The following is a 13,447-nucleotide window of genomic DNA, read 5'->3' as shown; positions in this document are numbered from 1 at the left end:
TTCCGGATTGTGGATATGCTGTTTGTGGACCCGCATGCGAGCTCGAAACGGGTTGCTTGTTTCCCCAATATAAAATTCTTTGCATACAGGACATATAATGACATACAGGACATTTTTGCTATCGCACGACATGTTGGCATTAACTTTAAATATCCGTCCGTTAAAGTTGTATTGTGATCCTTCCGTGATGTATTGACAGGTCCCGCATCGTGGATCCCCACACTTAGTGACCTTGTGATTGTCTTTAAGATATGGAGGGCATAATATTCTTTTCAGATTTTTCGGTTGACATTTGCTGTTGATGAATTTTATTTTTCTGAATATATTTTGGGTTGATTGGTCGTCTTTCAGTAGATTGTTTAATTGATTAACTATTGAGTTGATATTTCTATTGCGCGGGGTATGCGTATGTACAAATGGAATTATATCTTTGTCTTTTTCCCGGTTGTTTGTAGCAAGTAGTTGAGAGCGGTCATAACTCTTTACCTTTTCAATTCCGTTTTCTATAAGTTTATCAGGATAACCTTGTTTTTGTAAGTAGGATCTGAGTTCCAACAAACGAATACCTCGGGTATTTACATCACTCACTATTGTGCATAAACGTTTAGCCAAATTGTTCTATAAGTTTATCAGGATAACCTTGTTTTTGTAAGTAATAATGACATCACTGTAAACACTATGTTTTAACGTTCAGTGTCTTATGACGTCGAAATTTGTTTTGCTTTACTATGTCGTCACAATGAACAATACGTTTCAACAGTCAGTATGTAATGACGTCTAGATTTGTTTAATTTGTCAAGAAACAAATTTTCATATGTTTAAAATAGACAACTGGTAAATATGAATCATCACGAAACTCTGAGTTTTATATAATAATAAATCGGGATCGAGTTTATAGCAAAAATTAACAAACACCAAAGGAAGGCATTTTCCTTCAATAAAATGGGTTAAAGATGTAAGAAAATTTCTTAGTTTGATATTTGCCCTATCATGAATAAACAGCCTACACACTTGTAATAATTAAAAATCCCCAGGATTTTTTATAATTGTTTAGTAGGACCCATCAAATATTACCTTTTTACCAACATGTATACAACCAAAACTTAACTAGATATTACACATAATCACATTACCTTTTGTCACAAATAGTGAATAGACAGATGTATTATTTAGTCTTCGTAGATGTAGGCCTACAACTACATGATTCAATTCATAACATAAATTTAAAAATTATCAAAGCTCTAATAATACCGATGTATTTCCTATTTTCATTTTGTCCCTATTTACTTTTGTTCTATTCAAACGAAAGTACACCAGTTATTAGCACATTAATTGTGAACCATCCTAGTGTAAAGTAGGAAATTCCATTTGTTTATCACTGAAGTCCGAGTAGTCTCGGTTAGTAAACACACGATGGGAAAGGCTATAAGCCCGTGAACTGATCCGACCGGAAACTCTGTGCACTCAAACACACACAACAGTTCATGATTTGTCTTCAACCAACCTCCAGTCCACCAATTCCAGTTTTGTTACATTTCCAATGGGCCTAATTAGTAATCCAAAAGAGGTGAGGGCATTCTATTATATATATCTTATTTACGTGATAGAAAACAAACTTATACTTAGTACAACTTAATTATACACTCCAAGCGGTCTCTTAGTCGTATCGCCCCCTCTTGCTCTTCAAAAATACAACCAAGTAGTTTTGGTCCGTTTCAATTGAAATCCCGTGTGCCGCTTTCATTAAACTCACTAATATAAAGTAATATAAAGAAAATGATGAGAAATGTTAACAGAAGAAATCAGAGGTGATAATCATAAGGGGGGGGGGGGGGGGGGTGTTACGATGGAGTTTTTTGTTGTGTTTTTTTTTTTTTGGTTTTTTTTTGTTCTTTTCTTCTTCTTATTTCAATTCTTTATTTTTGGGGTTGTTGATGTTTGTTGGTTTGGTTTTTTAAAACGTAAAATTAACAGGAAATGTTTGTAAAACATGCATGCCCCCTATAGTGCAAAATTGAAAAGGGTTACATATGTATACATGAAAGAGGAAAATATGAATTTACAAAAACCAATTCTGGCCAGAAGATTTCTTTAGAAAGAAACAAAAGAATATGTGAATTATGTGACCTTAATTGTGTTGAAGATGAATTTCATTTCCTTACTGATTGTCCATTCTATGTTGAAGAGAGAAATATGTTTTTTAATGGTATATACAAGCTCAACAAAAATTTTATCTAACAAATAAGGACAAATTTACTTGGTTGATGATTAATGAAGACAAACCAGTAATTGTCAAATTGAGTGAATATTTAGTGCAAACTTTCAGAAAAGGAAGTGATGCTTTAAAACTGCAAAAATCATTATAGTTTATTATTCATATATTGGTATAATACTGATACTGTCCATCTACTTGTATATATACATGATTAGCAATGCATATATGTATGTACTTGTTTCCCCAACATGCTGCATCCACACGCAGTTTGCAGTCTATGTAACCTGTAGTTAATGTTGTAAACTTTCTTTCTTTTTTGAATTTCCTTCTTTATAAACTGTCTTACTGTTATGCCCTCTGGGCCCAAAATTGGAATAAACTTATCTTATCTTATACAAGTGCCAAACCCTTTCAAAATATTGAGCAGACAATATATAGGCCTATCTTTATTTCCAAAGTGGATTGACCAAGTGACTTAAAAATCAATAGGGGTCATCTACTCCTTAATACGTACCAGTGTACCAAGTTTGATGTATGTCAAGCAAAGAGTTCTCCAGATATTGAACGGATAGTATATCCCAATGTCCAGTTTGACCCTTGACCTTTTACCATGCGACTTCAAAATCAATAGAGGTTATCTACTCCTTAAGATGTACAATTGTACTAAGTTTGATGTCTGTCAAGCAAATTGTTCTTCAGATATTGAATGGACAGTATACGTGTATTCCTATGCCCAGTTTTACCCTTGATCTTTGACCATGTGACCTCAAAATTAATTAATTGGGGTCTTTCCTAAAGATGTACTAGTGTACCAAGTTTGATGTCTGTCAAGTAAAGAGTTCTCCAGATATTGAACGGACGTATATTCCTATGCCCAGTTTGACCAAGACTATCTAGCTTGATAAAGCTGTATAAAGCTAAATTAAAGAGACTGTGCTGGAACTGTCCATTGCTCAACAGGTTCTCTCTACCGTGTTTCCGTCTGATCGTGTTTTATTTTTCGCATATTAAGTCCAGGTACTGACTAAAACCCGGTCTCGGTCCCGGTCTTCGGTCTCGTGACTAAAATCCGGTCTTCGGTCCCGGTCCCAGATTTTTTTATTCGATAAAAACAGAAATTAACGGAATATTTGAGCCCCTTTTCTCGTTAACTTGAGTATGACATCTCATGCCTGCATTCTGATTGTTGATTGATCATATTATTTTCTTCTTTCGTAAAATATTATGTGAAAACTCCGGGACCGGTGGGACCGACAAATAAAAACAATGCTAAAAGGGTCCCGGTCTCGACATTTTCCCTCAATATAAGCCTAGCTGCTTTAATCTTCCTTTCCATTAAAAAAAAAAAAAAAAAAGGACGTGATACTCAATGGCATCCCTTTGTATACATATATATATTTCTGATTTATTGTGCGTGTGTGCGCCATTTACAAAACACGGACAAGTCACGGACGCACGGATGCACGGAAATCGAAAAAATAGTACAGATCACGGATTCATTTTGCACGATGATAAAATTTTCCGTGCATTTTTTAAATTATAAAATCAATTGATTTGTGACTTTGAATATACTTTGAATTGTTTTGTGTACACCCCAGGGAATATGCACAGGTGCTTGTGGACAGGACTTCCGGTACCCCCCTTCTTTTATTTTTAAATGTTCAATTCCTTGGGTATTTCGGACGTATTTTTGATAAAATATGTAACTTCAGAGTTTATCTATTTCAATGGAATACACAAATCTCGCATAGAAACCGTTTTTAAAAATGTCATATCACCGATCATATATTATGATATACCCAAGGAATTGAACATTTAAAAATAAAAGAAGGGGGGTACCGGAAGTCCTGTCCACAAGCACCTGTGTCCGTGATTTGTATGTAATATTTCTCTGATTCCTTCATCACATTATAAACGTGTGAAATTTACAGACGGAAGACTATATTTCTTTCATATTACAAGTATTGTATCGTTATTTCATATATATTGAAAAAAAATCTGTCTGTGATTTGATAAATAATACAAACCACGGACTCATTTTGCACGGATAACAATTTTCCGTGAATTACAAAAAGTGTATTATGTCTACTGACTTGTCATTGTATTCTGAACATCTGAATTCATAAAGTGAACAGTGTAATATTTTGTTCTGGAGAATGCATTATATTTGCAATGCTTATTTGAACAGCGGACGAAATCGAATTTGACATTGCATTGTGATAAAGTTTTACAGATAAAGATATGAAACTGACATTCCATTTTTAACAGATTTTACGGATCAATAAAATTAAAATCTAGAAACACATTTATTACATCCGTAAACACATAAAATCACGGAAATGGGATAAACAAAAAGTCACGGACGACTTTTTAAAGTCACAGATTCACGGACGATTTTAAAGTCACGGACGACAAAATTACGGAAATTCTGTAAATTGTTCTTATTGAATTATAAGAAATAACGATTAAAATAAAATATTATTCTAAAAATATAGTCTTCCGTCTGTAATTTAGTGTATAACAATTAGAATGACGTCACAATGCACGGAAAATGTCCGTGACTGGTAGATTCTACCTACATATCCCCTACCTACATGCACCCTAAAAAAAAATCAGAGTATGTTCGAAGTCACAGATCAATAGCATATTCTATATTTAAAAAATGCACGGAAAATGTTATCATCCGTGCAAAATGAATCCGTGATTTGTACTATTTTTATCTATTTCCGTGCATCCGTGCGTCCGTGATTGTCCGTGTTTTGTCAACCTCCGCGTGTGTGTGTGTGTGGGGGGGGTGTGTGGGGGGGGGGGGGGGTATTTCAATTTTCTTTTATATTTATGTCAGAACCGAACTCAAAGTACTAGGTGACATTTTCTCCCAAACGAAGGCGTTGTACTACCTTTTCATTAGAAGATAAGGATGTAGAAGAGAAATAATATATATGTATTTATCCCGGCGTATTTGTTTGTAATTTACAGTTAGTTTATTTGTTCATTTATTTTATTTCTTCTATTCAAGTCAAAATTCATGGTTTGTCTTCCGAACCCGATCTCTTTACACGTGGATACATTTTACATATATTTGCATATAACCAATGAATAATACCTATAAAAATATTTCTTCCTTTCTTATTTGATATTTTGCAGACGGACAGATCAAAAACTATATATGCGCCCCGAATCTCCGATTACAGTGGCACAAAAATGAAATTGAACATTTTTATTCTTGTATTGATATTCAGAATCTTTCTGGAAAGGGGGGGGGGGGGGGTGCGTGTGGACAAGAATGCATATTAATTTTGTATCGCTATCAATAATTATTCATGTTTCAAAAATCATCATAGAATTTAAGGACATTTTTTTCTTTTTACTTCACTAATGAACATAATTTTCTAAAGTACTTCATACATCTGCATTCTGGTCTCTCATATTTTGCACGTGCACGCTACTTTGTATTATTCTAATTTACATAGCGGCTTTTCTTCACTGATTAAAACAACTAATATGACGTCATAATTTAACAACTTTAGGCGATTCCCACAATACCCTCGCAAATGAGAGAGAGAGAGAGAGAGATAGAGAGAGAGAGAGAGAACAGTCAGCCGTATGTACAGCGACCGGGTTCGGAATACACTAACATTGAATTTGAAAATTTTATCAACCGTGTGGTCAGGTGTTTGACCTGAATGAAAACCATGAATTAATTTTTATTTATTTTTTTAAACCACTATATGCAACAGTAATTACAAACAAAAGTGCATATATTTTATTTCTCTTCTACATCCTTATCTTTTTATGAAAATGTAATGTAATGTGTTCATTTGGGAAAAAATGTCACATAGTTGAGTTCAATTTTGACATAAAAAGGAAAACTGGAATAAAACACACGCACAATAAATTAGAAATATATATGTATACAAAGGGATGTCATTGAGTATCACGTCCTTATTTTTTTTTTTTAATGAAAAGGTAGATTAAAGCAGCTAGGCCTATATTGAGGGAAAATGTCGAGACCGGGACCGGCTTTTAGCATTGCTTTTATTTGTCGGTCCCACCGGTCCCGGAGTTTTCACATAATATTTTACGAAAGAAGAAAATAATATGATCAATCAAATATCCGAATGCAGGCATGAGATGTCATACTCAAGTTAACGAGAAATGGGGCTCACATATTCTGTTAATTTCTGTTTTTATGGAATAAAAAAATCTGGGACCGGGACCGAAGACTGGGTTTTAGTCACGGGACCAAGACCGAAGACCGGGACCGAGACCGGGTTTTAGTCAGTACCAACAATATCGCCTGACTAAGAGTGAAAAAGTGTGAAATTATGCTCAGTATATATCAAACGTTGTGTTATTTAAAAGGGCTACAAAGAGGAGCTAAATGAAAGTCAAAAGGACTTTCAAGATCGTTTAAGGTCGTCCTATAACATTGCGTACTTCATTCCCATCCAAAACTATACGCCTGCGTTGTTCGCAGTCTTGTTAAAAGAAAACCCAGGTTGGAAATATTTGGGGATCTTCTCGCTACTTAAGATGCAATAATCAGTGGCAGATTTAAAAGGGGCGCAGCCCCCCCCCCCCCTAAAATTTTAAAATTTTATGTAAATCGTGATATATTGTTTAGAAAAATGTACTAAACGATAGAAGAAGCAATAATTTCTTCCACTCCCAGAGAAATAAATGACAAAATCTTCCAAAAACCCTTAAAATTTGCGTCATTTTATTAATTTCACCTTATAAAAAATGATAAAATATTATACAAATGACTAAATAGGAGACATATTTCAGGCCCTATAAAATCCAGGAGCTTTCGGGGGTTTCGTCCTGGACCCACTGGGGGCCTCAAGGCGGTCCCCAGCCTCATACAGTGGCGCCCCCCGTAACCGCAATTCCTGGATCCGCCCCTGATAATCTCTCTTTAACATATTTGGCGAGAGTGAATACATGTATATCCCGTGCAACCGAGAAAACACCCGAGGAGTACATCTACTTGTGTTTCACGTAAGAAGGAATAGAAGTTTTATTATTCAGCATTGCACGGACTTTGTCACTATTTTCAATCAAAACACCATTATTTTCTCGTTAAAAAGGGATAGTCGCACTTAATAGCAATAAGATCTCGTTTTTTAGAGGATGCGTTCCCAACCTGTTAAATATCTTCATTTTGAGAGCATTCCGATGATCAGTCTAGGAAAGATCCACAATGCTTGGAGAAAAAAACTTACCACGGAAACTTCAACAAGTAGAGGGGTTTAATCCTTGGCCAAGGCTTTGAGTGTTTTCCGCGATACAAAGCAATGCGGAAAGTAATTGTTTTGTTTTGTTGTCTCAGGTAAAAATGGTCCAATGAGATTTCATATTTGAATCACGTATCAACGAATGTACGTGAGCAATTTTTCGTGCTAATCGAACACCGCTCACGTAGATTTACTGACAGTTCGGGCCCGCGACGTTTCGGGTCCGCGACTGTTCGGGAGTTTGATAACGACGGTTCGGAACTTCGGTTACGACGGTTCGGGAGTCTGGTCACGACAGTTCGGGTGTTGATTATTGAAATTATTTCAAAGAGAGGTGCACGACGGTTTGGGTGTTTCCATATGTCACGCACCCGAACTGTTGATAGGTGTAATTCACGTAAAGTAACAAAATGCATAAATATTTATTTTGTTTGTGTTAAAATACAGTAGAGATATTTTGTTACTCAATGTATCAGAGGAAATTCGGGCTATGAAAATTGCCGACATAATGGGATTACCGTTACACTGAAACAATAAACAATTATTTCAATGTTGTTGTTTCAAATCATGTTTTATGAGAATATCTGAGGATTGATTAGGAAATAAGAATGAAAATGTTTATAGAAATTTGTTTCAAATATAGGCCCTAGACGGCAACATGAGCAGACCTTCATGTAGTTATTACTACTTTTGATTATGACCTCTTGTTGCCGAACTATCAAATTACAATTGATTCTATCTTTCATTTCTGCAATGAATACATCATCTTAAATATTTAGTTAGTTTTTTTTTTCTTTTCTTTTTTTTTTTACTTCGCAAAAAGAGACTTAATATATATATCGAATAATTATTTAACCAATATTTGGGCCCACAAAGGGGTATTAGGATTCACATTGACAAATGAAGTCCAAACTCCATCCAAAATCATACATGATGAAAATTACAATTTAAAAAAAAAAAAATTCATATGATGAAAATTACGTTGTTTTTTAATTTTATAAAACATTTGTAAATGTCATTATATTATAATCAAAACCTAATGCTGAGTTAACTCACAAGAGGTTATATATTTTTGAATTTTATAACACACAACTTCACTAAGCCCTTTTCACAAAAAAATCTTTTCTCAGTCTTTATACATAGCTCAGTTGCCAATATGCTCTCACTGTGATGGTAAATTTATAACTACACAAATATGACATTTTATACTATTTTCTATGTAAGCTATCTTTAGCAGTGTTTTGACAAACTTCAAATTCAAACTACAGTGTATAGATCTATTTTTCAAGAACAGTCTTAATTTCCAATTACAAATCGGCCTGCATCCGTTTAGAGTTGTAACCATCTGTAACCAAGTGTACCCTGTGAAACCTGACCTCAAGACTGCAGCGTTACATATATTTCTTACTTTCTTTTTTCATTCGATTTTATCTTGTATTGTACCCATTCTGGAACTTTTGTATCGGGTACAATGTATCAATGGTGTTTACATACATTAGTATAATATACACTTCTGTGAATGCAATCCTTTTGCATACAAGACAACCAAACACAACTTTGGTGTAAACCAGGCAAGCTTGTTGGGCAGCCGGCGTTTAATAACTTTACAACAAATTTACTACATACATGGTAACTGACATGAACAAGTTTTATTCAAGTACTGAATCAAATAACAAAATGTCAAGAAAACCCCCATCATAGACGTTAAAAACCGCCCAGGAAAAACCATAGATAAAATATTTGAAAAAACTATGGAAACCTGTGTCCGAAAGCAAGTGTTAAGTAACGTCTAAGGGTGAATATCGGACCTTATCCATAATTAAATATAATAATAAAAAACTGTGCTACGTGCACTTCGTGAGACTGGCTTAGAATGACCTTACTCATGATTTCGACACTTTATATAGGCCTTCCTATGGCCACGCCTTGTATTACTACGCATAGACATTCGAACACGTTCCTATCATACAACGTTTTCCCGCTATTCTTCGAAACAATCTCGAGTAACGGAATTGGAATAAAAAATCTACACAGTATAGGAAAATATTTATCAGGTTTAAATTAACTGTGGAGTTAAAACTAAACCACCATTTTGTCAAACACAAAGAAAATGATTTAATAGTATATGCATTTATTCCAGCTTGTATTACGATGTCCTTCCTCAAAGTTACATTAAGTTTAAAAGGAACAACTATGCTTTTGGGGCTATTCATTTTATAAACGACGCAATATGCATGACTACTGTAGTTGTTGGTAGATTAGAGTGAGAGATGGGGGACAATAAGCAAGGGGTCCTCGTTTATTTCAGCAGAGGCTCACAGTTTTCGTGAGTATCCACTACGGTTAATTGCCAATTTTACTGAAAATTCTCTGCAACTTTAAATCTATATTTGAAAAAAAGAATATTGTCTTCTTCTACTGATAGCGAAAATCGTGTTTCCATATGCAATGTCCACACGTTGTGCTTTATACCACCTTTACACTCACGGATTTTTCTTACGAGTCCTTACGGATCTCCGACTCGTAGTCAATCGCAAGCATTCGTAAATCACTCGCCGGTATCCGTTAATAACTCGTCACAACTCGCTGGCCATGGTGACGTCTCCATTACTCCAGCAGGCTTGAGGTTCACGGCGAGATACTTTGGACTTGTTTGGAGTAAAGTCTCCATATGAGTTAAAATCCGAAATATCTGACGTTTTCCTGGATTTTTTATGATTTTGATATTTACCGTGCCAGGAAAACGTCAGATATTTCGGACTATAGATGAGTGACGTTAAACTCTTTTAACAATATACAAACAACATAAAAGATCTAGTAACTCGTATCATGTCTTTTCTCAAAATAAACATCAGTGAACCGCAACCTGTGGACATACCACGCACATGGCTAATTAGCATAACCTAATGTGAAGGTCGCTATGTAATTCGATCGTGTTGCAAGACGACTTCAATTGTTGGTTTATTGAAAAGTTGGCAGAACATGTACATGTATGAGGTGCCGTTTTAATATTTTTGAGGTATTTTCTGATATCAAAAAAAGAATTATTGATATCAATAATTCGAATTCCTGATGTCAAAAAATAATTCTTGATATCAATAAATAATTCTTTATATAAAAAAAAATCATTTTCTGATATCAAAAATTCGAATTCCTGATATCAAAAAGTGATTTTCTTATATCAAAAAAATCAAATTCTTCATATCAGAAAATAAGGTTGATTTTTTGATATCGAAAAATCGAATTCTTGACATCAAAAAATCATTTTCTGATATCAAGAAATCGAATGTTTGATATCAGAAAATAATATTTTTTGATATCAGGAATTAGATTTCTTTGATATCAGAAAATGATTTTTTGATATCAAAAAATTATTTGTATTTTCTGATATCAGAAAATCGATTTTTTTAATATCAGAAAATAAGACTCATATAAAACTACGATCTACTTAATGAATGCTCCCTGTGATGCAATCTTCAGCTTCCCGCCTGAAATTTTCGCGAACCTGTAGATGCATGTGGGGAATAAATGGTTAATCTAATTCATTATGGCAAATTCTTCCACATCCACAATGGTCAGCACTGCTTTGTCCGCGATTCGCTATGAAATGGATGGGGTCGATCCTGAAGAAGTGTTGACTTCAAACGAGACTGGTGAAGTAACTTATTTGTCAGTGGGTTGCCTCGATTTACAAAGTATTCATACACAAAACATGCTTTAGCATACCAAATCAATTGAGAGACCAGATGCAGGCACAGGTGCTTGTGGACAGGACTTCCGGTACCCCCCTTCTTTTATTTTTAAATGTTCAATTCCTTGGGTATTTCGGACGTATTTTTGATAAAATATGTAACTTCAGAGTTTATATATTTCAATGGAATACACAAATCTCGCATAGAAACCGTTTTTAAAAATGTCATATCACCGATCATAATATATGTTCATATGTACATAGGTTCATGGAATAAATTAAAATCATCACCATTTGATCCAGGCAAACTTTTTAAATCACTTCACTGTGAGAAGCTTCATCATAAATATTCTAAATGTATTCTGGGTGTACATAAGAAAAGTACAAATTTTGCTGTACTATCAGATTTGGGGAGATTTCCTCTACATCATGATATTTTGAAATCAATCATTTGTTATTGGTACAGGCTTGAAAACCAAAATGAATTTAAACTACTTAAGGATGCTTATCTATGTAGTAAATCTTTATATTTAAACAGCAAACTGTCATGGTACTCACTAGTAGAAAAAGCTTTAGAATATATTAAAATTGGATATCCGTTAAGAGATTTTAGTCAGTATAGATTTAAGAAAATTGTAAAGAAATTACTCTGTGATAAATACACTGAAACCTGGTACAATAATCGAAATAAATTAATTGATGGGAAACTGTGCACTTATTTTAAGCTTAAGGAGCACTTTGGTTTTGAGAACTATCTTAATAAAATTAAAAATTTTGATATTAGACGATCTATTTGTAAGTTACGGATATCAGCTCATAAATTAATGATTGAAGTTGGTAGATATTCTGGTATTACTAGGAATGAACGAATATGTAGCAAATGCAACTCCGGTTTACTAGGTGATGAGATCCATTTTTTGATTAAATGTGAAAAGTTTGCTGATGAAAGAAAATCTTTTTGTGGTGCTATAGAAAAAACAGTTAAAATTTTTACCAAACTCAATGATGAACAAAAATTCATTTACATACTATGCTCTGAAGAGCCATCCATTCTAAATATAACTGGAAAATTTATTTTGAACAATATATGACACTGTATTTGTATATAACTATGTGTTATGTAATCACTTGTTTCTTTACTTGTATATGTATATGTACATTATTTGTATGTATTTTCATGCTGCCCCTTGAGGGCCCTTGATTGGAAAATAAATATAGTTATAGTTATATATTATGATCGGTGATATGACATTTTTAAAAACGGTTTCTATGCGAGATTTGTGTATTCCATTGAAATAGATAAACTCTGAAGTTACATATTTTATCAAAAATACGTCCGAAATACCCAAGGAATTGAATATTTAAAAATAAAAGAAGGGGGCCCGGGGTACCGGAAGTCCTGTCCACAAGCACCTGTGGATGCAGGTGATAATGGAATGCTGCTACATATCAGGGAGATAAATCATTGCACAACAGACATACAATAGAGAAAATGCCAGCACGAGTTATTGCCCTCGACAATTAAATGATCGTTTACAGATGATATAAACTTTTTGAGTATCATATAGTTTACTAGAAAATATTGTATTCATTGAATAAAATTACCACCAAAGATATAAATTTCTATCATGCAAAAAGATTAATATATTTAAAAAATATTTTGCAAAAAACTTATGACGTCAAATGAAGATAGAATAACAAAGTTTTTCTGCTATGATTTTCTACGGGTCAAGGGAGTATTCATTATTTATGTAAAGATTTTTCGCCATTTTCTTATATCAGAAAATATATTTTGTGATATCAAGAAATCAGTTTGAATTCCTGATATCAGAAAATCATTTTTTGATATCAGAAAATGATTTTTTTTATATCAGGAATTCGAATTTTTGATATCATAAAATGTCTTGTATTTTTTATATCAAGAATGTGAATTTCTGATATCAAAAATTGTGTTTTTTTATCAGAAAATTTGATGTAATTTTTTATATCAGAAAATGATTTTTTGATATCAAATATTCGAATTTTTGATATCAGAAAATGACTGTTATTATTTGATATCAAGAATTCGAATTTCTGATATAAAAAAGAAATGATTTTTTGATATCAGTAAATACTTCAAAAATATTAAAATGGCACCTCATATACATGGAATGTTGCTCATATTGCTGGGATTAATGCGTAGTAAAATAGTCATTTACTTTATAAATATCATCGATTTGATCTAATAGTATGGTCTAGTACTTAATGTACATCTATCTTATTTAATAATTTTCGCTAGCCAAGGGTTTTCGGTCCACTGCG

General features: G+C 33.6%; 3 protein-coding genes across 9 annotated transcripts in view; 2 read left to right on the top strand and 1 right to left on the bottom strand.

The window, feature by feature from the left end:
* Positions 1 to 1,673, bottom strand: part of LOC125668374 (uncharacterized) — a 37,743-nt gene extending 36,070 nt beyond the window's left edge. Inside the window, exon 1 of one of the 6 annotated variants that reach the window (XM_048902496.2) lies at positions 1,505 to 1,673. The gene's annotated coding sequence lies outside the window, so the exon portion shown is untranslated. Of the gene's footprint in view, positions 1 to 1,133; positions 1,381 to 1,504 lie in introns of those variants that run through there. The other 5 variants (XM_048902493.2, XM_056164245.1, XM_048902495.2 and 2 more) reach the window with 5 other exon arrangements.
* LOC125669229 (uncharacterized) overlaps positions 1,432 to 13,447 on the top strand; it is a 93,635-nt gene continuing 81,619 nt past the window's right edge. For both annotated transcript variants that reach the window (XR_008802743.1, XM_056164237.1), the window contains exon 1: positions 1,432 to 1,567. The gene's annotated coding sequence lies outside the window, so the exon portion shown is untranslated. The remainder of the gene's footprint in view (positions 1,568 to 13,447) is intronic.
* On the top strand, positions 7,007 to 12,365 carry LOC130054426 (uncharacterized). The gene is made up of 2 exons (XM_056164246.1): positions 7,007 to 7,219; positions 7,349 to 12,365. Exon 2 carries the CDS (start codon positions 11,260 to 11,262, stop codon positions 12,235 to 12,237), a length of 978 nt encoding a protein of 325 aa, XP_056020221.1. The 5' UTR covers positions 7,007 to 7,219; positions 7,349 to 11,259; the 3' UTR covers positions 12,238 to 12,365.

Source organism: Ostrea edulis, chromosome 4 (genome assembly GCF_947568905.1).
Source record: "Ostrea edulis chromosome 4, xbOstEdul1.1, whole genome shotgun sequence".
In the NCBI taxonomy this organism is placed as follows: domain Eukaryota; kingdom Metazoa; phylum Mollusca; class Bivalvia; order Ostreida; family Ostreidae; genus Ostrea; species Ostrea edulis.
Note: the sequence above shows the minus strand (reverse complement) of the source record. Positions and strands in the feature narration are given on the sequence as shown.